Consider the following 26,969-nt stretch of genomic DNA (forward strand, 5'->3'; position numbering starts at 1 on the left):
ATGGGGTACCAGTAGCAAATCTGGCTATGTTATTATAGCTGGTGGAGAGTTTGGAAAGGTTGGTTTTAGAAAGATTAGTATATATAGCAGAAGCATAGAACAGGGTAGAGATTAGATGGGTTTGGGCTATAGTCATTTTGGCTGCAGGGTTAAGGAAGGATTTTATTCTGTATAAGGTCCCTAGTTTTTTGTTAACAGTCTTTATAGTGGAATTAATATGGTCATTGTAGCTAAGGTGGTTGCCAATTGTAACACTCAGCAGGCGGGTTGTAGTATCAGGGGATATGATAGTTCCATTGTTAGAGGTTAATGTGAAGTGTGGTTGAGGTGACTTGTGAGTAGGAGAAAAGAGCAATAGTTTAGTTTTCTTGGGGTTGAGAAGAAGGCAGTGTTTCGTGAACCAGCTCTCAACACTGTTAAATACTGTTTGGGTGAGACACTGGAGAGAGGTTATGGACTTGGCTGAACAAATTAAGGTGGAGTCATCTGCATACTGTATACAGGTGGCTTGAGAAATACTAGTATGTAGATCATTGATAAACAGCAAAAATAGAAGTGGTCCTAGAATAGAGCCCTGTGGTACTCCAATGTTTACAGAGAGGGATGAAGAAATATTATGATTCCAGAGAACTGCTTGCTGTCTATCTTGTAGATAGGATATAAACCATTGTAATACCTGTGGGTCAAGTGATTGGGCTTTTAGAATGTTGATAAGTATGGTATGGTTCACCATATCAAATGCTTTTGAGAGGTCTATGAAAAGAGCATAAGAAAAGTAGTTATTACGATTTTTGTTTATAGAGTCTGAGAAGGATAGCAGGGCAGTTGTGCTATAGTAGGGCCTAAAACCATGTTGGCAATTGGCAAGTAGATTATTTTGTAGTAGGTGGTCAAGCAGTTGTCTGTGTATACATTTCTCCATTATTTTAGCTAATGGAGAGAGTAAGGCAATAGGCCGAAAGTTAGAAATCTCAGTTGAAGACCCATCTTTGTGTAAAGGGATTATATGGGAGATCTTCCACAGAGAAGGGATTTTGCTTTCTGAAATTGTTCTATTTATAAGTATGGAGACGGGGTAGGCTATGGCTTTAGCTGCAATTTGTAGGTATTCAGCTGGAAGACAGTCTGCGGAGGGGGTGCATGGCTTGAGCTTTTGAAGGAGGTTACAAATGATGGATGTAGGTACTGGGTGTATATGGAAGGTAGGTGATGAGGTATTAGGTGTTTTTGATGGGAGGGTGAAAGTGGTAGGTAATGTGTTAGCTAGGGATAGGATGGCTTCAGTAAAATAGTGGTTAAAGGCATCAGGAATCTGGTTAGAGTTATTATGGTCGAAACCTGTAGGGTCAGGAGTTTTAGAGAGTCCTGGTTGAAGAAGTTTGTTAATGCTAGACCAGAATTTATGGGGGTGTTGATGGTGGGTTTGTTGTAGGTGGAAGTAATAGTCTTTTTTGTCTTTGAGAATGTCCTTCTTGGTTGCATTTCGTAACTGTTTAAAGTAGAGGTGATCTGTTGGGTTTCTGGAGGTTCTCCATTTGGCCCAAATTTTATTTCTGAGAAGGATCTTTTGCTTGGTTGCCTTTGTGAGCAGTTTTGGTTCTTATGCGAGAAGAGCAAGAGGGAGCATGATAGTCTAGTATTTGGAGAAATCTAGTATTGAAGTTGGTTACTGCTTCATCAAGTTCAAGATGAAACATAGGAGACCAGTCACATGCTATGAGTTTGTTTTGGAAGCTCTCTGGATTAAAGTATTTTTTGGAGTGGGAGGTTTTAAAAATATTTGTGTTGGGGGTATAAGATTTTTGTTTGATGTAGGTTAGCATGTGGTCACTCATATCATCTGGGAGTGTTCCTGGCTTATAAGAATCAAGATGACTATTTAGAAGGATCCAGTCTAAGATGGTTTCTTTATTGTTTTGTTTATGGATTCCAGTAGGAGTGATTATTATTTGTGTAAATCCATAGAGATTTATGTGGTTGGTAGGATTGGGAGAATTACAGGTTTTCCAGTCTATGTTAAAGTCTCCTAAGATAATGGTTTCTTGGGGTAGGTGGGAAGTGAGGTAACTAAGTAAGTTTTCTAGAGTATTGATGTTATTTCCAGGGGGGAGGTAAGTGCAGATTAGATAGATAGATTTGGAGTTATTGATTTGTAGTTTTGCAGTGAGGGTTTCTGAGTTGGGAACTGAGGGAAGTGACAAATTGAAGGGTGAAAGTTGTAGTTCAGATTTATACAAAATGGCTACTCCGCCACCCTTTTTGGTGCTGCGATCACATCTCAGGATGTTATATCCTGGAGGGGTGATTTCCTGGTCGAGAGTAGAGGGCTTTAGCCATGTTTCAGAAAGACAGAGAATATCAAATGAGTGAACATCTAGGAGTGCATGTAGGTGGGAAGTTTTATTGTTAATGCTGCGGATGTTAAGGTGAGCTATTAGGAGGGATTTAGGTGGTCTATTTGGTGTAAAGATATTTGAAGTAGTTAGGTTATGCACCCACTAATGTGTGCCAGGTTGATCTTCTATACAGTTGTTTCTTGTTATCTCCATTTAAATGTATGTCACATTTTCAAGACTTTTTGTTGTAATGAAAACCCTCAAAAATACCCCTAGAACACCCCCATAACCTATTAACTTAAAACAAGCACACAAAATTATGTACATCATTAAATAATGAAGTTTAATCTTCCTGATAGGAAACAGTTTCTAAAGTGACCACTGAATCCACAGGCATTGCCTAACCTAAAATTTAGGTTGTCCAAGCTAAGTCACATGTTATAGCCTGTGCTCATACTTACACTAATTGTTGTCTGTTCTTGTCTTATCTTCATTCCCCTCCCATATGTGGAAATTAGCTTATATACTTTCAGAAAATTTTAACTTTTAGCCTTAAAAAGTGTTCTGGCTTTTACTGTTTCCCCCTATAGTCAGCGTGTTTCCATAGAAACACAAGTGCCAAATGTGCAGTTCTGCAAACCTCTCAATTTACGGTGAACATTTATTTGCCAATAAAAGACTTTTCATTCCATTCAAGTGTCCCCTTATTTACTTGCTGACACAAAAAGCTTATTAGATTAAACCAAAGCCATTAATCTAGGCATTCACATATGAAAAAGTAAGCGAGAGCATATCAGCTCTACTTATGTTATACTACTTCTTTCGGCTTTTCCTGGTTAGGGGTTTTCACAGTGGAACTCCGGTCCGCTAAGGATTGGCAGTAGATTTTTACTGTGCTGAGGTGCCAGCCCGACGACCAACCTTCAACGAAGGCATGCCCATTCACGCATGTCTTTCGAATGCCACCCAACCACTGGGTGGACATGCAGAATCCACACAGAAGGTGCTCCAGCCGAGAATCGAACGGGAGAACCTCTTGCTGTGAGGCGACAACGCTACCGCTGCACCACCGCGGCTATTACATGGTCTTTCTACTATGTTTTCAACATTCACATTCCTCTTATAAACAAACCCAAATGTAGAGGGCAAACTGATGCCATTACCAAATATTTCCTTCACCAGGCTCCCATCTCTGGCAACATTTTTTCACCCCATGCCCCCACTTCAAAATCTCAAAATTACAGCATATTAACTTAAACATGATGGTGGCCCAAACATATCTCATTTTCCACAAAGACAAGAATAACTAATGCATCTTTTATGCCTAAGTGGTATCCAAGTTTACATTAAACTAATCTGTCCTATACATCATACCTTGACTGTTCATAAACAACTCGGGTACTATCTTGGCAGAATGAAATCTTTCAGAACTTCTGATTGGAAGATCATTTGTGAAGGTAAGAAGAAAGGGCAACCTGTGTAAAAGCCGACTGTTTGCAAATGGTTATCTCAGGCTGTTAACTTTTGTTATTCCCACCTTGACAGAACTATTCCAGGCAGGGTAAAGCTCACTCTACCAATGCCTTAGTCTTATCTAAGGATTTTGAAAAGGGTTGGACTGTAGAAGTATTCTAGAAGTACCAACTTTGGCCTTTCTGCATACTTTTATAAGTTCTAGAAAACAGATTCCTTCTCCAGGTCTAGAACAGGCATTGCCTGGAACATTCTCCAGGAGTCCTGGACCCTTCTCCTTCCTCCTTCCATTTCTTTTAAACTATGGTAATCTATCCATATAGCTTAGGTTACTGCCACACTGGTTGTAATCATGAATATAGTACAGTTTTGTAAATAAACTTACCACAACAGTAGATGTTTCAGTGATCATTGCTGTAGTAGCTGCTCCTTCCCTCCTTCCCCCTTAGTTTTTTTTTTTTTTTTTTTACCAGTGTGTTGAGATTTACTTTTTCCTTTCCTAGCATTATCCTTATAGGGTTTTTGCCTCTCTCTCTCTGTCTTTCATTTGCATGAAAGCTGTGTGGAAGGTGCCCTGAAGCTTTGTAAGCCTGCTGGATGTTATATTCCATAGCTTATGCTATGGCAGCAGTGATCATTTAAAAACATTTAGTGTTATGGTAATTTGCTTACAAAACTGTACTTTATGGTAAGTATGTAACTTTAATTTATTAGAACATATTATAAAAGGTATATTTATATTACCTGCACTAATATAATTAACATATTGTTATTCAGAAATATACAGCTACCTGTTTCACAGGTGCAGTAACATGTTGGGTTGCATGTTCAACAGATATTGCCATCAAATCTCCAATCACAGGAAATCTGGACTAAACCGAAGATAGTGAGGGGACGAATATCCACTATTACAGACAGATTTTAAATATCGATCTTATAAACTTACAACGTTGTTAGAATAACATGGCTTGCATTGTCATGTATTTTCTGAAGTATATGAAGTGTGAAACTCAGATGTCTGTCATTATTTAGTGACTTCAGTCCTCAATGATTGGCAAGAAAACCACACAATGTTAAGTTGTCAATCTCGTCTTCATTCTTGCTGGATGGGTTCGGAGCCGATCCTCGGCTCCGACTCTGCCTATACTAAAGCTCGAGAGCTGATTTTACCGGCTTGAGGTACCCCATATCCCATAATGCTAGGCGCCAATTACCCAGATCTCGTTTGCAGCTTTCGCTAGAGAGGTGCTTTTTTTTACCGGCTCTACAGATCAGTGAAAATTGTCAATTTTTTTTAGGATTTCTCTCCCACTTTTTCAGTAGATTAGTTACTTAGACCCCCTTAGTATACCACTATTCCGTGGGTCCTCCCTTTAATCCCTAGAGTTTATCCTTCCCTTTTGAAGGTTAGGCCTTAGGCCTTTCCGTTTTTTTTTTTTTCTCAGTTTCCCTTTTAGGACAGTTATTTTTGTGTGTCTGGGTTATCCTTGACCTTTAATTGTTCATGTGTGAGCCTGTGTGTGCCTAGACCTTCCCTTAGGAATTTATCTTTCCTTCGACAGCTTAATGTCGAAAGACACTAAGGTCTCAGGCTTCAAGAAGTGTGACTCGTGCTGTCAGAAAATGTCGCTGACAGATGGTCACACATTTTGTGTTTACTGCCTGGGACCCCTGCACCTGCAGGACTCTTGTTCTGTCTGCCATGCATTCAGTCCAAGAGTCCTGCAGGAGCGCAGGAATAAGTTGATTTTGAGGGGCTTATTAAAGCCCGAAGGTTCCCCGGCCAAGCCCTTGCCGGGGAAACCTTCAAAACCATTCAAACCGTCAGCTCCATGCTCCAAGCCTTCGGCTGGAGGCTCACCGACTGCTTCGCTATCGGCTCCGACTGGAGCCGATACTGCTATGTTGCAGTCTTCTACATCAGCTCTGGCTGGAGCCTATGCTTCCAAGACTTTGTCTTCCAAATCGGCTCCAGCTGGAGCCAATGTGTCTACGGATCCATTGGCACCGTTAGTGGTCTCGGTGCCATCTTCCAGCCATAAGAGATCACGGTCTCCATCCCTGGAGTCCATTCACTCGGCTCCAAAATTGCCCTTGCTCTTGGAACGGAGCCATCAGAGCCCTTTCTCTCGGTCTTCCAGGCTATCGGACCATGACCTCGAGAGGGTGGTTAGCAGACTCCTAAAGTCTCAGGCACTAGCCCAAATGCTTCGTAGCCCTTCTCAACAGACAGTGGCTATACCCATACCATCTTTGATTCCTCCTCCGACTCTACCCCTGAGCTCGGAAGCTGGAGCTTCTCAGAGCCACGACCGTCGAGACGGAGCTGATACCTCCTCCTTCGGCTCCGTCGTCTGCTCCGATCTCTTCCATGGTCCCTTCCTTGGAAGGATCCGGGCGCTTGGACTTCCACGTCGACTCCGAGGGCATGAGTGGCTTCGGACCCTTGCCTGACCCCGTTCTCCCTCTCGGAGCGTCGGCGTTGGTGAGTTCAGCCCCGACATCGGCTTCGGAGCCGTCCTTCTCTGTGCCGGCTGGGGTTCCTATCTCTTCGGAGCGGGAGCCCTCTGTCCTGCCCGATAGGGGTGCCTTTGAGGTCATGAGGAGCGTACTGGCCCCCGTCCCTGCTCCACAGTCGGCTCCATCAGCTCTTCCCACTGTAGTGCCTGCTGTGGTCTCTGCCCACTCTCTCATTCCTGACCGTAGAGATCCAACACCTCAGGTTTCCCCATTGGGAATATCCTCCTCTTCCGAGGTTTCCCCTGATCCATCAGGTGAACCCCTTTGAAAGAGGACATGTAAGAGGAAGCATGTGGACTCCCCTGAGTCCATCACATCTGATAACAACTTGGATGAGTCAGAAGGGTCCCCACAGTCCCCCTCTGAGGATGTCTCTTTTTCTGCCATCCTTGAAATCCTCAAACAGAGGGGGAACTGGTCTACCCTCAATCCTTCCAAGGACGAGTCGGTTTACCTGGAGGCATTTGGTTCTCACCCTTCCACATCCTGGGTGTCTCTGCCTTTTGACCCCCTTATGGAAGTGGTGGAGCGGAAGGCCCCTGATATGACGGAACCTACCCCACGGAGGCCTTCCAAATTTATCACAGCCCTGTCAGATAAACAGTTTGTAGCTAAAGGTGTCCCAGTTGATGCCATGGTGGTGGCTCCCGCCACTAAGAAGGAACTGGCTGATCCTTCAGTACCTATCCATCCTTCTAATAAGGAATCTAGGACTATGGATAGATACGGCAAGCGGATGTTCTCTTCAATGACTTTCGCCATGTGATCGCTGAATTACTTGTGCCATTTCACCCGCCTTCAAAGAGACATTCTCAAAGAAATGGGTGATGCCCTACAGGATCCAACAGCTGTGGGGTCCCAAGACAAAATCAACTCCCAGCTAGGAACCCTAAATTTGATTGTCAACTCCTCTATGCAGCTTATTTCCTATACAACCGATGGAGCGAGTAGAGCCGCAGGCATGGGTGTGGCCTTAAGGCGTCACGCCTGGATGCGGCTTTGCAATTTTGCAGACCCCTTCAAGGCATCATTCACTAACTCCCCCTTTGATGGTTCAGCATTGTTTGGACCTCATGTGAAGGATACTTTAACCAGATGCGAACAGGATGGCAAGACTCTCTCTGCCGTGGGAGATCGTTTTTCCACCCTGTCTAGACCATATCCTAAGGGTCAAAAGGGTGGAAAAATGTAGTTCCGCAAATCACAGGGAGTCACGCCTGACGCAAGAGGTCAGTTCCCCCCTAGAGGCAGGGGGGGGGCAACAACAGACACCGCCCTAGAGGCAGAGGAGGTCCGCAGAACCAGGGTAGCAGAGAGCCTCTCTCTGATAAATCCTTCCAGCATCCCTGAGAAGCTGCCCGACTGTCCACCTTCGGAGGCAGTCGGGGGAAGATTATCTCTGTACCCAAAAGCCTGGCTTTCTCTCACACAAGACAAATGGGTGCAGTCGATTATATCCGAGGGTTACAAAATCCCTTTTATCCACACCCCAACTCACCCAAAAGGACCCCTCCCAGATGTTCCACCCAGTCTAAGGGAACAAGCAGTACTAGAAATATCGAAACTGCTAACAAAAAGAGCCATCCAGCCAGTCCCAGCAGACCAACTAGGATCCGGAATCTACTCAAAGTTCTTTTTGGTACCAAAAAAAACAGGGGACTGGAGGCCAATAGTGGATCTCAGCAGACTAAACAAGTCTGTGAAAAGAACCAAGTTCTGGATGGTCACGCTACAGTCCATTCTACCCTTTCTGGGCCAGGACAATTGGATGTGCTCAGTGGACCTTCAGGATGCGTACTATCACATCAAGATGCACAGGCGCTCCAGAAGGTTTCTCCGCTTCCGGCTAGGGACCAGTCACTATCAATTCAGGGCCCTGCCCTTTGGTCTCACTACAGCCCCCTGAGTGTTCACCAAATGCATGGCAGTGATTACGGCTCACCTGAGACGTCAAGGATTCCAGGTGTTTCCATATCTAGATGACTGGCTCCTTACTGCCACCCAAACACAAGAGGCCAGCAAAGGAAGAGCCACGTAGTAAAATTTTTATTGTTGAAAATCAAACAAGGACTTAATAAAGTCCCAATAGTGAAAAATCTAAACTCTCAAACTAGTTTCGGCAACTGCCTTCTTCAGTGAGAGTGAAAGAGCAAAAAATAATACCAGCATACATTGGTATATTTCTATGTTTACATATTATATTTCTATATGATATTTATGTATGATATGAACACTGTTTGAGATATATATATATATATTTTTTTTTTTTTATTTTTATTTTTGTGTATTATCATTGCCCAAGCACCAACTCATGAATTATTCTCTATTGGGAACATACCAAGAACGCCTATTGGCTAGGTTACAATAGAAATATACCAATGTATGCTGGTATTATTTTTTGCTCTTTCACTCTCACTGAAGAAGGCAGTCACCGAAACTAGCTTGAGAGTTTAGATTTTTCACTATTGGGACTTTATTAAGTCCTTGTTTGATTTTCAACAATAAAAGTTTTACTATGTGGATCTTCCTTTGCTGGCCTCTTGTGTTTGAGTTACGTTGGTTGGGCTGGGCAAGCTGTACGTGCGAGGAAGTCTGCCTTGTCAGTCTATTACTTTCATAGGTGCCACTTTGGACACCGTGCAGCTCTCAGCAATGTGAACAGACCAAAGAGTTTTGGATATTCGGAATCATGTGCACATCCTCCTTCAGAGCAAGAGGATCCAGGCCAGGTTTGTCCTAAAAGTGTTAGGTCTCATGGCGGCGGCCATCACGCTACTCCCCCTTGCTCGTTTCTACATGCGGCTCCTTCAGTGGATGCTATTCTCCCAGTGGTCCTTCCAACAGCTTCTTTTGACACACAACATCTTAATAACTCTGTCTTGCAAAAAACACCTATCCTGGTGGATGGTCTCCCCTCAAGTCCTTCAGGGCAGACCATTTGTTCCTTCCCCCCCGGTTGCCACGGTCACAACGGACGCCTCCCTGATCGGGTGGGGGGGCATTTTCAGGGCAGGATGGTCCAGGGCACATGGCAATCTCTCGAATGCCACCTGCACATAAATGTCCTGGAGATGAGAGCAGTGCTTTTGGCGTTGCAAGCCCTCCAAGACTCTCTTCCCTTCGGGACGATTGCGATTCAAATGGACAATATGTCCGTAGTGTGGTATATAAACAAGCAGGGCGGAACCAAGTCCTATCCCCTATGTCGAGAGGCACTCAGACTTTGGCAGTGGGCGATCTCTTCTCAGCGGTTTCTGACAGCAATGCATATCCCCGGGAAGTCCAACATCATAGCGGACAGGTTGAGCAGAGCTATTCTCATGCCACACGAGTGGTCTCTCAAGCAGTCAGTAACAGAGGAGATTTTTCTGAAGTGGGGTCTACCTTGCTGCGATCTTTTTGCAACACCTCAGAACAGCAAGTGCCACGACTTTTTCACTCTATTTCCCCTTCCAGGCCATCCCCCCAGAGATACTCTAGTCCACGATTGGCCTCTGGGACTTCTATACGCATTTCCCCCCTTTCCATTAATCACTCAGTTGATTCAGAAAGCTACCGCTCTGAGAGCCAAGATGATCCTCATTGCCCCTTATTGGCCTCGACAAATATGGTTTCCGGTCTTGCATCCATTATCTTTTAGAGCAGCCTTGGCATCTGGACCCAGTGCCAGATCTTTTGGTCTACCAGTCGGGACAGCTGCACCAATCCCTTCAATCTCTCAACCTCACAGCTTGGTTGCTCCACTTCCAACCCTAGCCAGGCTTCCCCTTATTTCCAGTTCTGTGCGTGACATTATTATAACTTCCCTTAAGTCCTCTACCAGAAGGATTTATACTAGTAAGTGGAAGCGTTTTTCCTTCTGGGCAAGGGCTAGGAATATAGATCCCTTTACTGCTCCTATTCAGTCAGTTCTAGATTTCCTAGCCGAACGTTTTCATTCAGGCTCTTCATCCTCCACAGTCAAAGTTCAGTTAGCGGCTACTTCAAACTTTCACATAGGCTTATCAGACTCCAGCATCATGTCCCATAAGCTTTGTAAAGCCTTCCTTAAAGGAATCTTTTTACTCAAGTCACCAATCAGAGATCCCCCACCGCAGTGAGACTTAAATTTAGTCTTAACATCCTTTATTCTCCCTCCCTTTGACCCTGCGGCTTCTTGTCCTTTGAAATTGCTCTCTTGGAAAACTCTCTTCCTAGTTGCCATAACATCTGCTAGGAGAGTATTAGAACTTCATGCCCTTTGCATTAGTCTCCCTTATCTAGTTTTCCACAAAGACAGAGTCACTCTCAGGACTAAACCGTCCTTTTTACCCAAGGTAGCTTCTGAGGCAAATTTGAATCAAACTATTGATCTCCCAGTTTTCTTCCCTAACTACTCCAACAGGGCGGAGCAAAAATTGCATTGTCTGGACGTTCATCGTCAACTCCATTACTATCTGGACAGAACTAAACAAACCAGGAAATCTGAACAACTATTTTTGTCCTATGCGGAAGGTAAGAAGGGCCTTCCAGTATCCAAAGTAACCCTTTCTAGATGGCTGTCCTCTGTGATTACCCTTATCTATAAGCTCAGACATCAAGAATTACCTTCTAGGCCAAGAGCCTATTCAACCAGAGCACTAGCTACGTCAACAGCCTTTCAAGCTAGACTGCTAATAGATTCTATTTGTGCAGAAGCCACATGGGCTTCTTCTCATACTTTTATCTCACACTACAAATTAGACATGGCCTCCAGAAACAGGGCAAATTTTGGTTCCACCGTTCCGATGAGCCACCCGGGATGAAGGTGCTAGGAACACGGTCCCATCCAGCAAAAATGAAGGCGAGATTGACAACTTAATATTGAGAAGTTATGTACCTACCATAACGTTCCATGTTAGTTGTCTTCTTCTCGCCTTCTTTCTTGCGTCCCACCCGCCATCCCCCTAGCCTGGACAGACCGAAAGGATCCCCCTTTTTTTCTTGGGGGGGTCTTCACCTTACACAGTTTGAAGCCTATTTTTTGTTATCCTTTTTGGGTAGCTGTGAGTTCACTTAGTTACACTAGGAAGGTTTTTCTTTCCCCTTATCCCCTCGTTTTTAGGGGCTAGAATTGCTAAGGTTTTTCATCTACCAAATGAGATCTGGGTAATTGGCGCCTAGCATTATGGGATGTAGGATTCCTCGAGCCAGTAAAATCAGCTCTCGAGCTTTAGTATAGGGCCGGCCGAGTCGGAGCCGAGGATCGGCTCCGAACCCATCCAGCAAGAGAGAAGGCGAGAAGAAGACAACTAACATGGAATGTTATGATAGGTACATAACTTCTCATTTTATGACAGACAGAACAAAAATATGAGGCAAAATTTAGACAGTCTGTAAAATTCTGGAGAGTTGCATTTCAGCATATGAACTACTATCCCAACATCACTCATGAGTGGAAGGGTTATACCACAGAATGTGTTATTATTATCCAGCTCTACCCACTTGCTTACCGCCTACTCAGAGGCGATCTCTGCCTGACGTACAAGGCCATGTCTAACCCAGAATTGTTGGACATGCTCCACCTCAAGAAAACCAGATCCATTAGAGCTACACGCTCCAGGGATTTAAACCTTAGCACAACAATAAATAGGACATGCTGGAGGGATAGATTAATATCCCAAAGGCTTCCCGTGCTCTGGAATAGAATCACAGTTCATGTTAGGCAGAGCCCCTCGCTGACCCTCTTCAAGAGAAATCTTGATGTGTGAATGGGAAATCATACATTTGCTCCTGGGATCACTTCTATGGCCCTGCTGGACAGAGGCTCAGGAATCTAGTCTAAAAGGGAGGCGAAAGCCAACACATTCTGGCTAGGCTTACAAATACCATACGGCAGATAGCCTAGTTACCTGCCTATGAACCTATATGTTCATCTGTGTGTGTGTGTGTGTGTGTGTGTGTGTGTGTGTGTGTGTGTGTGTGTGTGTGTGTGTGTGGCGATATTGAGAAATATACAGATACACTGGAAAATACAAATATGCTATTTCTAGGCTGTTTCAGAATGAAATTTTATAAGAATAAAAGTAGTTGGCATTGATCACATGGCTCCATGCCGCATGTGCTTCTGTTATGTGATCAGCACTCTTTAAATGTGATCACATAAAAATAAAATTTCCAAAGAAACTTGGCAGCTGAAAACAATTAACACTTAAAAACAAATTTTGAACTTGATACCTCTGCTGCTTATATATACTATTTCTGAGACTTCATTATATTTGTGTGAGCACACACACAATATAAAAATAAATATATGTGTGTGTGTGTGTACACATTTATGAGTGGGAGTGTGTGTATGTGTGTGTACATGTATGTATGTGTGCATATGTATGTGTATATACAGTATTTCTCCGTAAATAAGACCCAACCAGAGAATAACAAACAAGTCATTCAAGGAACCGTTTACACATGGAACTCAAGTGACTACACTGAAAATAGAATGGAGAGAAATTAGCATGGAAACTTTCTGAAGCCTAGCCTTCAAGAGGTCATGACTTGGGTGAAGAATTCATGGGATAAAATCACTGACAGCTGTGTTGCTAATGCAGTACGAGCAGGCTACATGGAAAAGCAGTGCTCATTTAAGGAGAGCTCTATTCTAGGCATGACAGATTGGGGCCAATGGTTCTACAGGAAATAGAGTCACAAGAAATTCAGGCTGGAATTCGGGGTTTGGAGACTTATGACAATGTTCCAGAAGAAGATGACATGACTGTATGTGAATAACTTTTCTGTTATTGAGGCAACAGAATGGATTGCTTCTGCTTTCAGCTGCCATTTTTTTACTTTATTGTATTAACGTAACGTTTCATTATTAACGGGTAATTACAAAGTAAGGCCACTAGTTCCCTGACTTTATTTTTATGACTTTTCATCATTCTTCTCTTATGGATTGGGTAAGGAATATAGAAAGCACTACCACTCAAAAAGTGGCAGTTATTCACCTGTTTTATTCCCCCTCCTCCAGTACACATGTATTGAGATTTTTCTGCACTTTCTATTAAGCGTGAAATATTGCACGGTGAAAGCCAAGGTGTAAATATTCTAAAGTTGAAATGTTTGTTGCACTGTTTATGTAGAATTTTCACACAACTGTTAACGCATTACCTAGAACTGTTGCCCAATAACGGAAAAGTACCAAATAAATGTCAATCTGTGTACATGAATAAATGTCAATTTTTGTACATGAATAAATGTAGATTGTTGTATAGGGGGTGGGTAAATAAGGCATCCCCTGATAATAAGCCCTAATTCCATTTCGGCGGGGGAAAAAGTATAAGACCCGGTCTTATTTACGGGGAAATACGGCATATATATATATATATATATATATATATATATATATATATATATATGTGTGTGTGTATAGATATAAATCTATACAGCTACACACACACATATATATATATCTGTGTGTGTGTGTGTGTGTGTGTGTGTATATATATATATATATATATATATATATATATATATATATATATATATATATAAGCGTGTGTGTATATGTGTGTGTATATATATATATATATATATATATATATATATATATATATATATTGGGGGGGGGTGCAAAGCCCCCCCTCCTATTTTTGTTTAAAATGTGTACTTTTTGTTTTATTTTCTTCTTTTAAACAAAAATAGTGTGTGCCCCCCACACACCCCCTAACTATATATATCAACTCCAGGGTCGCACTACATTGGGGAGGGAGACAAATCCTTGTTAATTGCCTTGAATACTGGTTTTCGATCAAATGAAATTTCGACCAAATGAGTTTCGATCAAATGGCCTGTCAATCAAATGAAGTAGACCCATATATATATATATATATATATATATATATATATATATAAATATGTATGTATGCACTCACACACGTGTATATCTATCTATATAGATATATACTCACCTATATACAAACTGAAGCTTAAAAAGTCACAGAAACGCTAGTATATTCACTGCGTAATACCTTAAACATCCTTTAGTGGAGCCCTTGGGATATATGCAAATGATCTTCTAAGGATGTACTTGTGTTTTAACTTCTTCCAGTATGAGTTGAGAAAAGCGAATGCACCAAGGATTGGAATCTGCATACTGCATTCACCAAAAAAAAAAAATCCTGCCAAAAAACATTGTGTTTTTTTGCAGGGTGGCAAGCTCATACACCCCCAAACTTATATGCCACTTCCATGGTCGAACCACTCAAAATGGGGATATCCCCCCAAAAAGGGAATCACTTCTAGCACAACTCACTGACAGTGATTTCCTATGGAGGAACTGTGTCGGCGAGTTGAACTTCGGGCAATTGAAGCTCAAGCATTCACTCTTTGTCCACTGGTAGGTCACCTGTTTTAGCTGTATGAATGCCCATGACTTTTTTACTTTATAAGTCTTTATAGGTACATTCATATATATGCATGCTCATACATATACACACACACACTTCTTCTTCTTTCGGCTTTTCCCGATTAGAGGTCGCCGCTAATGATTGGCAGTAGATTTTTATGGTGCTGATTTGCCAGCTCGATGCCCAACCTTCAACAAAGGCATGCCCATTCACGCATATGTTTCGAACGCCACTCGACTGCGGGGAGGACATGCAGACTCCACACAGAAGGTCCTCCAGCCAAAAATCGAATTGGAGAACCTCTTGCTGTGAGGCGACAATGCTACCGCTGCACCACCGTGGCTATACATACACACACACTCACTCGTATGTCTCTGTCTGAACCTCATATGTCTCTGTCTGAACTTCTGTGTGTCTGTGTGTGTCATATATGTATATATATGAATATATATGTGTGTGTGTGTATACATACACACACACTCACAAATATATATATATTCATATATATGACACACAGAGGTTCAGACAGAGACATACGATGGCTAAGTGTTTCACGAAAAACCTGTTTATCAATAGCTACTGTTATAATAACATTTTGTGTAACACTGAATTGAACTTGTAACACTGTTTCTAACAGTTATACAAATAGAGAAGCACATGTGACAAAGACCCAACAGTGAGTGTATCAGTTCTTTCCACCTTAAAAACATGAGAATCTGCTGTTTGAAATAAATTAACATATTCAACCCCAAGCATTTCTTAATGTCATAGTCACACTGTTTTAAAACAGACATAAGCAGTTAGCAAGCATGCAAGTATAGACTTCTTGTATAATATCTGATAAAGCAACTGAATTTATCTTTTGTGCTTTATGGTTTATCAACACACTGAAATGTATAAAACTTTGTTAACAAATAGTTGCCAAGTATTATTCTGAATTTCTTTGCAGATTAACAGTACTTGTGTTGATGTGTTGTCATTGAGACACAGTTCTGCGTTTTATTAAATGCATAGTAATTATATTTCTTTGACCAGTTTTGAATTGGGAAGCTGTGGAAAAAGAGCGCCAGAAGCATAGTGTTGTGAAGTCCTTCTTGCCTTCAGACACTCCTGTGGAGGATCTTACTCTTGATGAACTTGAGATGGCTTTTCGGAGGAAGGTAACTAGCACTGTAAATGTAATTGTTAGTGTGCTAAAATTATGAATGCATTGATTAAGATGTATTTGGCACGTGAAAGAAACCATAAAAACTTTAGAAATTAGGTTCTCTGAATGCTTTGCATATTATATATTATATTATCATTGATTTCTTTTATGCAAAATAAAGGTCAGAAACTTCAAAAAAGTACATGTGTATTTTGTGTGGATGTGTCAGGATATTCTTAGAATTTTCTGCACATTAGCTACTTTGCTATATTTCTATACACAGCAGTTGGTTTAACTAATTTGTATGAAATTATGGGATTGGTCTGGGGGGATGAACATGCATGGGGGTGAACATACATTGCATATCCTTTCATTAGAATAATCAAAGTATGCATGAGGAAAGATGGATCCATATACGTAGTCATAAGTCAATAAATGCAGAAAACCATGGAGCATCAGGACCTGTCTGCTTGAGATATCCCAGACTCTGATTGTCTATATGTATATGCACATGCATGTGTATATGTATATTTGTATTTATTTGTTATGTAGTCAGACAAACCTACTAGATAGATGTAACCCTTTCAAGGGCAAGACAGGAGCAATGTCTTCTTATGTGACTTGCTCGAAGTAACACAATAGACAGATGATGGCTAAGGGAATCAGACCCTGGACTACAGGAAGCAGGTTATTTACAGCTTTTAGCCTTATTCTTCTGTGCAAAGGTAGATGGATTGTCCTGTTGCAGCATTTCAGCCAAGTCCAAAGCATAGAGCTACAATGATTACACACTGGATGGTTATAATTTTGTGCAGATCAAATGTTTACAACTGGGCACATTAGTAACAGTAGGAATAGAGGTACATATTATGTAACTAGCCTACATTATCAAGAACAGCATTTGAGTTACAAAGTTATGATGTAGCTTTAATTCCACACAAAATGGCAATGTGCTCAATACACAATTATCACTGTGGCATATTCTTTATTTGATTACTGTCGCAGTAGCCGTAGCTATATAGGGTGAATCCTGCTAAGGATTTAACAGCTGGCCAACTTCCAAAACTTTCAAGGCACCTTCCATGCACCCAAGCCGTTAGTCAGCTTAAGATGAACTGAATAAAAGTCAGGGTTGGGAGCAAAGCCATTCAGAGCTTTACCACCGTCAAAGAGAGCACTCTTTTTTAGGCTTTTGAGGATTGACGGTCTGCTACCGCTGTTCAATTGGTAAAGTAGGTAAGTTCCCATCAGGGGAAAAAAACTTACACTACTTTTTGTGACCAAAAATTTACTTTTTCAGGGAAATTTAAATATTTTAGCTAGGAAAAAGTGTTGTTATTGACTTTCATGTGACTTTTGTTCACTTTTAAACAGGAGCATCACTTTTTTGCTTTTTGTGATAAAATGTTAAAACTTAATTTAATCTACTTTTTCTAGGGAGAAACTTGTGTTGTTTTACTTTTGGGGGATGAAGTAAGTGCTTAAAGTGATTTTTTATTGTGTTTTAGCCTTTGAAAAATTTAATTTTTACTTATCTGTTCTGCTGATTATTGCTACACAGTTTGGTTTTGTGAGGGGTAGATCATGACTGCTCAACTTGGTCGACTTCTTTGAGTCAGTCACCAGAGCTGTGGATGAAGATAAGGTGGTTCATACACCCTACCTTGATCTGGCCAAGGCCTTTGATACCATTCCTTACTCAGGAATCATAGAAAAACTTACTAAGCTAGGCATCAACCCCTATATCACTAGGTCGGTTGTAAACTGGCTCACAGGTAGAACCCACAGTGTGAAAGTAGCTGACTTCAAGTCAGACTGCCAACCAGTCACGAGTGGAGTCCCACAGGGTTCGGTCCTGGGTTCTCTCCTGTTTGGTATCTACTTCTCTGAAGTCCAGGCCAACACGAAGGGACTCTGGCTGACAAAGTTCGCAGATGATTGCAAGTTGGGAGCTATTAGTAACTCCCCAAGTGATGTTTACATCCTACAGAAAGGCCTCAATGAGACCAACGACTGGTGTCAGAACCATGGGCTTAAGGTCAATGCTAAAAAATGTGTCTTCATCCCCTTTGGGAAAAACCTGGTTACCTTGAATTACCACATTGATGGTAGTCCACTGAACACAGAAGGCGTTATAAGAGATCTGGGAACACAGGTTGACAGCAACCTCTCTTTTGACCACCACTTTGCCACTGTGATCAGAAAGTCCTTCTATGTGGCACATCTCATTACTAAGGGTTTTGCATCCAGGAAGAAAGAAGTCATTGTCTCCCTCTACTCTTCCCTCATTAGGCCAATCATCGAGTACAATGCCCCATTTGGCATGTGCCTCACTAGACACCTGCAACAACTGGAGAGGCCGCAAAAGTACTTCACAAATTGAATCCTAGGCCTTAAACACTTGTCCTGTATGGACAGACTAAAAAAAAAAAACTCCAACTATTCTCTGTCTCATATCACCTACTTAGAGGTGATCTCTGCTTAACTTACAAAGCCATGTCTGACCCAGCTCTGTTAGAAATGCTACAGCTAAAGAAATCCCAATCCCGCCGCACCACACACTCCAGAGACCCAACTCATTACCACAATCAATTGAACATGCTGGAGGGACAGGTTCACATAACCCAGAGACTGCCCATGCTATGGAATAGACTTCCCATAGTTGTCAAGCAGAGCACCTCACTAGCCCTCTTCAAGAGAAATCTTGATGAGTGGATGGGAGATAGAAAATTCACCCCTGGGGATCACTCCAGTGGCTCTGCTCGACAGAGGCACTAGGAACTAAGTTTGGGTGGCACGATGCCGGGGTAATCCTATGGGCTAGGCTTGTAAAGGCTCCAGGGCCGTTAGCCTAGTACACACCTATGAACCTAGGTCTTCCTTGCAAATTTTTGGCTTAACCATGGAACAACCTATCGGTTCTTCAGTTCTACCTTTTTCCAGACACAAAATGAAAAAGATTATTAAGCAGCCTTTGCCACCCCAGCAGGCTGATAAAATGCCTCAGTTACAGGTGAGTGATTCTGCTGTGGCCAAAGCTTGATGGTTTATCTTTCACACTGCCTTAGTGCCGTATGGGTTCTGTGCTTGAACAAACTCCATATTAGCAGCTTTGCAGAGCTCAGAATCCCCTCCTGTGACTTTCTGTTATAGAGGATTGGCTAAAGTCCTCCCTTCAGGGGAAGCTTAACTCCTGTCATAGAAGGTGAGCTATTCAGTCTGTAGTGCCAGCTGAAGGACATGCACAGTTGAATCTTCTGAACAGCCTGTATCGGTGGATTACCACTTCCAGACTCAGATAGCATCCCTTTGAGAACTTCTTATCCACTTTTGTTTTCTTTTTGTTTTATTAAAAAATAATATGTTCGTGTTAACTTTTTATTTAATAAACATGCTATTTACTACTGCTGTTAATTCCGTTTGGAATTCTAACTTACTACTGGTTGTTTGTATGCTTACCCGCGGTGGTGGTGCTGTGGTAGCATTGTCGCCTCACAGTAAGACGCTGTCCGGTTCGATTCTTAGCTAGAGCGTCTTCTGCGTGGAGACATGTGTGAATGGGAGTACCTTAGTTGAAGTTTGTGCGTCAAGGCTGGTAACTCGGCACGTAAAAATCAACTACCAATCATTAGCGGACCGGAGTTCCGCTGTGGCGAACCCTAACTGGGAAAAGCCAAAAGGTACAACACCACCTGGTTGTTTGTATGCTTAATACTGCTTTTAAGCAGTTAATGTAGCTTTTCTAATTTGTTTTATGACTTGTACTGGGAAACTGAAGTTCTGTGGTGTCAGGTGAACACAAGGGACTATTTCTTGGCAGGGTGCGAAGAGTCTTGTTTTTTTGCTGTGTATCTGCTTCATTTTGAATGTCTGATAGGAAAATAATGCATTTTTCACTTTTTTCTTCATTTTTATTAGTTTAGCACTGCTAGAGCCATTGTGTTGTTAAATCACGATTCTACTACAAAATACTTTATTTGAATTTTCTGTGGAGATTTTTTTCCATTTCTGTCAAGGGAGTCTCTAAGTAAATGCTTACTTATTCTGTTTTTAAAAGGTTTCTATTTGATTTAAGAGCATATAGTTGATTTTTTCACTACTTGAACAAGTGAATACTTTGACTGTGTGTTCTGTTTACTATACTTTGTGGATTGCAGAAGAAGGCTTAGCGTAACTGTCTCTGCTATATTTTATACAGTTTAGCCTTATTTGCTGTGTGGGAACATAGTTTACATTTTCTATTATTGCTGTCATTATTCAGTCCTTAATACTGTCAGTGTATTTTTCAAGTTGGTATTTTCCCCTGACTGGATGGATCCTGATACAGCTGCCCCCATCATATCCAGTCAAACATAAAAAGAAAAAAAAAACTCAACAAAAGCACGTCTCAACCTACTGTTTTGTGAATCTGTTGTTGCCTTAAGCTGTACCACAGACCTCTTACCCATCACCCTCTGTTATGAGCCCATAGTCCTGTATGGTATGGCACATCCTTTAGGGCTTTTCCACCATCTGGTCCTGGTACAGGAGAACCAAACCCTTTAGGTGCAGGTTCTCCTGTATAGTGCCCTTTGGGAAATCATTCACCCAAGCTAATTACTCCATTGATAAATCACTCCTAAAAGCTGACCTGATAGAGATCTAAGAACATATGTAGACAGTACTCTGGCCTTTGACTAACATGTAGCCAAGAAAATCATTCTGTGTTGCCTAATTCAGCTTTTTGTCAGACCCATCATTGAATATAATGCATACTTTGGCTTGCACAAAAATCAGGCACTTACAACAGGTGGAACACCCTCAAAGTTTCCTGACCAGGAGAATCCGGAGTATGAATGCCCTGTCCTACACAGGTCACCTTAAGGGCTTATCTCTGTAATATAAATTGATGCATAGTGCATCTAGAATGTTGCATATTCTCAGGCTCTTCCTTAACAAGGCATCCAACTTCAAAGTGTAGAACAAAGAAACAAAAATCCCAGCCTAACAATAGTCAGGTTTCCAAGGAGAAATAGCATGAGGATAATGCTTCCAAAGCAAATAAAAGAGTTTAAAAAAAAAAACCTTTCACCTGTTAAAGAATGACTATGCCAAAACCTCCAATTCCTTCCTCCTGTCTCTCCTCCCCTTTCACCTCCCCCAGACTTTATCTAAACCCAGCAGCCTGACCACAAATAGTATCAGAGAAGTAGGTGCTGAGAATAATTCTGTGAGGATACTCTTGACAGTGAACAGAGAGTACTCTTCATTTCAGGGAAATCCCCCTGCACCCTCCAGACTGAACACATCTGTTCTGTATGGTACTCCTTCACAGGTTTCAAGTAGAGATTATAGAACTAGTTGCTGCAACACATATTTTGGTTCCCAAAAAGGAGCTATCATGAAGTCTGCTGTTAGGTTTGGTCTACCTGAATGCCTTTGTGAAAGCACCCAGTTTCAAAATACTCACCCTACAGACAATCCTACCCCTTCTCCTGGACCACTGTTTCATGGTGACCACATCTGAAGGATGCGTATCATCACATGCCAGTTGCTCCCAACTTCTTGTTGAACATACAAATGAAATGACTCACACCCTCACAAAGAATTGTCTTCCTAGGCTATATGATGGGCACAGAAAAAAGTATGGATTTTCTGCCAGGAGATATAGTCCTGTCTGTTCAGAACATTTTCAGGGATTTCTCTCTTCATGAAACCGCCTCCGCAAAAGAGTTTCAAAAATTCTAGGCTTCATGGCATCAGTGATCCTCACTATACTACAGACTAGATTCCACACAAGAAAAATACAATAGTACATAACAATGTTGGACCTAGCACCTTCTTCCCTTGGAGTTCCAGGAACCAGTACTGGATTTTGCAAAATTAGAGTTACAGTGGTGGAGGGATCAGGTGTTTCTCAATCCAGACCTACATTTCTTCCTCCAGAACCCAGTTAATTCAGCCCAGATGGACTCATCAGATTTTGCATGGGGAACAGTATACAGAAGAGTTCAAGTGCAGATGAGTGGGGTCCTTCAGACATTACAAAGAACATAAATATTAAAGAAATGTTCTTCAACACTAATGGTCTCCATGTCCCCTTTTATTGGTCATTGACAACATCACAGTTTTGTGATAACTGAACAAATAAGGGAGTAAAAGGTCTTTTCCTGTTTACCAGGTGGCAGTGATGGCCTGGAAGCTAGCCTTGCAGCATTCTCTGACACTGCCGGCCTCATTCACCAATCAGAGCAAACCATAGTGGCAGACAGGCAGACAAAGCACATCCTGGATTTACCCTCAGAAGTAGAAACTCAGGACAGAGGCTTGCCTGGATTTGGTCCATATGTGAAAAACACTTCCAATAGATCTGTTTGTCATCTTTCACAACAGACAACTGGAAAAATTCTGTTTGAGATATCCTAGCAGTCATGCTTAGAGGACAAAGCATTATCTTTCCCTTGGATAGGAATGTCCCTTTATGCATTTCCATCCTTTTCACAGATGCCCAAGGTACTTCTGTACTTCTGAAGATTCAGAAGGCATTATTAGAGATCACTGTGCTAAATCTTTTTTGGCCTAGGCAAAGTTGGTTCTCCCATTTAATGGAATTGACCAGAGGCAATTCCCGCAAGCTTCTTCACACCCTTAATCTGCTCACACACTGTTAAGGGTAAGATCTGCTCACAGAGTATCAAGGATGACTGGTGCAACCCACCTTTGGCTTCAGTGATCCTGATGTTGGGGTTTGGCATAACAGGTAAAGGATTTGCATTACAGACACAAAGTACAGGATTTGATGTTCACCTTTGATAAGCATGACTATTTTTAAAAGTTCTCCTGGGATCATTAGCCGATTAATCATCTATGAACCTATGAACTTAAAGCAATTCCTACTGACAACCTTGATAATTATGTCTTGATATCTTTTAGCCACTTGTTCCATGAGGATGTGCAGCAAGCATTAAAGGAGGCATGAAAACCTCCAACTAGAAAATCTTATGTTTACTAGTTAGAGGTTTTCTAGACAGTGCCTAACCAATATCAGAGGGCACAATATGGTGTCTAGCCCTCTGGTTTTGAAATATTTGTGTGAGATACTCAATAATGTCTTATCTTATACATTTGTCAAAGTGCATCTTGTGACATCTCCGCTTGTCTGCCAGTGGTTCCTCCTCTTTTATCTCTTTTTGTGGTCAATTTATGAAATGAATGTTGCACTTGAGACCCCCTCAAAAGCAAATTCATCTTCCTTTGGATCTAAACTTTGTTCTTGAAGAATGGATCTTATCTCATTGTGAATCTGCCTTTTAGACCGATTTGAAGTTCCTCACTTGGAAAACTGTTTTGGTTATTGCTCTGACATCTGCTAGGCGAGTCTCTGAAATGAATGCTCTCATGGGTGGGCCAACCTTACCTGATGTTCCAGAAGGACAAGGTTGTTCTATGCACTAATCTTTCATACCAAAAGTTGTTTCTGAGTTTACCCTGTATAAAGCCATCAGTCTCCCATTTTTCTTTCTGAAACTTGCAAACAAGGGAGAGAAGATTCTACATACAGAAGTAAGCCCTTCAGGAAAGCTGATTAGCTGTTTTTTTCCCAGTTCTGGGACTAAGAAGAGTCAACCTGTCACTAAGCAAGCAATTGTTACTCCCACCATAATAAATCTATTTCAGGCAAGGGAGTGGCACATTCCTCCAGAGCTTTATCCTCTTTGCTGGCATATTGGAAAGGAGTGGACTCAACAAGCATTCTAGAGGCAACAACTTGGTCCTCTGGTCATACCTTTACAAAACACCACAAACTGGATTCTTTCTCATGATCTAGAGAAGGGTTTGCTAGGACCATTCTCCAGGGCTCCTGAATCCTTATTTTCCTCCGCCTAGGTAGGGTAAGCTTTGGGAATGTACCCATACACCACTGAGGCAATGTGAATGATGAACATAGTACAGTTGCATAAGTCCTACATACCTGTAACAGTAGATGTTCAAATTTTGTACTGCCTCAATGGCAGCACCCACCCACCATCCCCCTTTTTTGGTAAATAGTTTAATGGTATCTGACCTTGTTGTGTTGTTATATTTACTTTGAATATTTGTGTTAGTGTTTTATGGCTGCATATTGGTTGCTTTCAGGCAATTCTTGCTTCTGGTCCTTCTTGATTCATTCTACATAGCACTGAAAGTCTGCATAACTGACTTTCTGTGATAGTGGTCAGGCTTCCCCTGAAGGGAGGTTCTTAGTCAATCCCATATCACAAGAGCGAGAGGAAGAGTTTCTGAGCTACGGAAAGCTGCCAAGAGAAATTCAAACATGCACTGTTACAGGTAAGTAGGACTTACTTATCTGTACTTTCCTTGGCCACTCATCTTTTTCCTTGGGTCACTTTGGTGTAGTCCATATATCCACCATGGACCAGAGGTTAGACACATCCTCTGTGGCTGTTGCTGTGGCCTTGGCAGGCAAAGGAGAGCTACTCTTGTCAATCCTGAGAGAGGACAGGGAATGCCAGTCTGCTGAGACAGAAAACTCTGCCCATCCTGGGGAGTCTTGTGCTGCGGAAGTGGGTCTATTTCTTCAGATCTTCCTGTCAGAAAGAAAAAAAAAATAAACAGATGGCTTCTCCTGTCTCATTTACCCTGCACAGGAGTAATTTATTGGGCTTAGCTAAGGGTTTAGTGCAGGCTGTTGACGCTTTCTGCATAGTTTCTAGTAAAGAAAAAGTTATTCTGAATTTTCTGATGAGATTCAAGACATCGAACCTCAAAATTTTTTATTTATTTTATTTTACATTTGTTTACCGGGTAGTGTCCGACTGGGCTGGGAGCCCATTTTCAGCGGAGACCCGGGGAGAAAAATACTCCAACAACGTACCTAACAAGAAATTAAACAAAAATTAAAATTACAAAATGAAACACTGGAAAAAAATAAACATGAAATACATATTAAACAGATTTAACAGTACAGAACAGCATTTTCAGTATTTGAGTAAAATTTGAAAGCACACCGGTGTGTAAGATTTAATCTTAAAGCTAGTTAACAAAATACATGTGTAAATCAGAGGATTGTCACAGAGTACAAATTGGTTAAGAAATGAGAGAAGGCAGAATAGTAGATGATTAGATAGAACTGAGAAAAAAATATAGGTGAGTAGAAGAGGGCAAGACAAAGAGAATGCAAAAATGGAAGAAAAGAAAGGATTTTTAAGCAGGAGTAGACCGACACATGCATGAAGAGAGAAACAAACTAAGGAAGAAATGGGAAGGGCAGGAGGAGCAGAAAAACATTTGGATTTAACCAGGAGAGCAACATTGGCAAATCCAGTTATTTTTAAATGATTGTGAAAGCACTGGTTGTGTCAGCTCCATAGAATTCTGATTCACATTCTGGAGGTGTGAAGAGAACGTGGCTTGTCTTTCTCTGAAACTATTTCTGGAATGACTCAGTTATTTCAGTGGGAAAACAGTGATGTTTCTCAGTCCCTCTGGAAGTGTTAAGATTTGTTACATCTAGAATTTCCAGAACCTACTCATATTAGTCCTGTTATGTCTGCCTTGGAGGATGTTTTTGTCACAGCCTGCAGTTTTTCTGACAGCCAGCCTACTGCCTCAAACAAAGCAGATAGACTTTGTAAAATGCATCAGTCTTTTAAATTTTTGTACATTCATCAGATGATCCAGCAGCTATTGCTTTAGTAAACACAGCTCCTGTTAAACATAGGATTAATACTAATTCCTCTCCTTCTGACAAAGATAAAAAGGCTTTTGATAAATCTGGGAAAAATGTTTCCTTCTTCTGCAACAGTTGTTTTTAGAATCCTCAACTGTCAAGCTCTTGTGTTAAAGTATACACTTGCCAGTTGTGAGAATATGAGAAATATCTTGGCATGTTTCCTCTTGTGAGGAGAAATCTGCTTTGTGCAGCTTAATAACATCTGTGTTTCAAGTGACTACCCACTGTTTGAATTATCCTTATGATTTTGTTAGTTCTGCTTCCAGAGCTGTTGCCACTGGAACTGTTATGGGGTCGTTTGCCTGGCTTCGTTCTCAAATCCTCCTAGAGGATGCTAAAAATGAGATATTGAATTCTCACTTGGATAGAGAAATAGTTTATTTGGGCCCTCTGCTTTGGGGGTCATTAAAAAAATGTGACAACATTGGTAAGCTGATTTAAGAGAGATCTCAAATTTTTTTGCGTATTTCTCCAAGTTTGCCAAGGGATTCAGTGACCCCCCCCCCCAACTTTCTTTAAAAAGCAAAATAAACAGTCCCAACAACCTGCTAGAAAGAAAATGTTTAAAAACAAATGGCAGGGATCTTTGAAAAAGAAAGCTTGAACCCCCTAGAGCAGCAGTGTAATAAGCCTGAATGACTATAAGAACTATTTCCTAACCCCCCCCCCCCTCCCGGCAGTCCAGTAATCTTCCAGAAAATCTGAACCTGCATTTTACTCTTTGGCAACAGATTGTTTCAGACAAATGGGTTCTGAGAATAATCGATCAAGGTTACAGATGGCAGTGGGAATCTCTCCCGACCTTTCGGGGGATTCCTTTTCACTCACCAGGCCAGACTTTTCTTTTCCCTCCTGTAATTCAGCATATGCTTGCTCAAAGAGTAATATAAGCTGTCCCTCCTCATCAGTTAGGGGAAGGGTTTTACTCCAGGATGTTCCTGGTGCCAAAGAAAGAAAGATGTTTCTTGGAGACTAGTTCTTGGTCTTTTCTTTCTGAATCAGTTCCCAAGTTCAAAATACTGGTCTTCATAACTTGTTACCCCTTATTCCACATTTGAGTTTTCTAGTGACTTTAGATTTAAAAGACGCATATCACCGTATTCCTATAATGCTATAGTTCAGATATTTTGCAAGGTTTTCTGTCTGGACCACATTATCAGTTCTCTGCATTACACCTTGGTCTATCTACTGGGTGTTCACAAAGTGGCTGGTTCCTGTGATCACCTACTGCAGACTGCTTAGGGATTCAATGACCCATTTCCCACATTTAGATGACTTACTGATCTTTGGAGTCTTTTTCAAAGTGTGTGGAATCATTCAGTTGGGTAAGGGATTTCCTACACAGGCTGAGATTCCAAGAAAACTTACAGAAGTTTTTTATGACTCCTGAAAGGATTGTTTTCTTAGGTTAGACATCT

The 26,969-nt window shown here is 41.5% G+C and overlaps 1 protein-coding gene across 1 annotated transcript in view; it reads left to right on the top strand.

Annotated features, from left to right (window-relative positions):
* The window catches only part of EFCAB6 (EF-hand calcium binding domain 6), a 3,527,179-nt gene that overhangs the window by 1,205,335 nt on the left and 2,294,875 nt on the right, over window positions 1–26,969 (top strand). Inside the window, exon 8 of the mRNA XM_044088493.1 lies at window positions 15,728–15,852. Within this exon, the coding sequence (XP_043944428.1) occupies window positions 15,728–15,852 (125 nt within the window). The remainder of the gene's footprint in view (window positions 1–15,727; window positions 15,853–26,969) is intronic.

This window comes from Protopterus annectens, chromosome 11.part0 (genome assembly GCF_019279795.1).
Source record: "Protopterus annectens isolate FY-2018-M chromosome 11.part0, PAN1.0, whole genome shotgun sequence".
Taxonomy (NCBI): Eukaryota; Metazoa; Chordata; order Ceratodontiformes; family Protopteridae; genus Protopterus; species Protopterus annectens.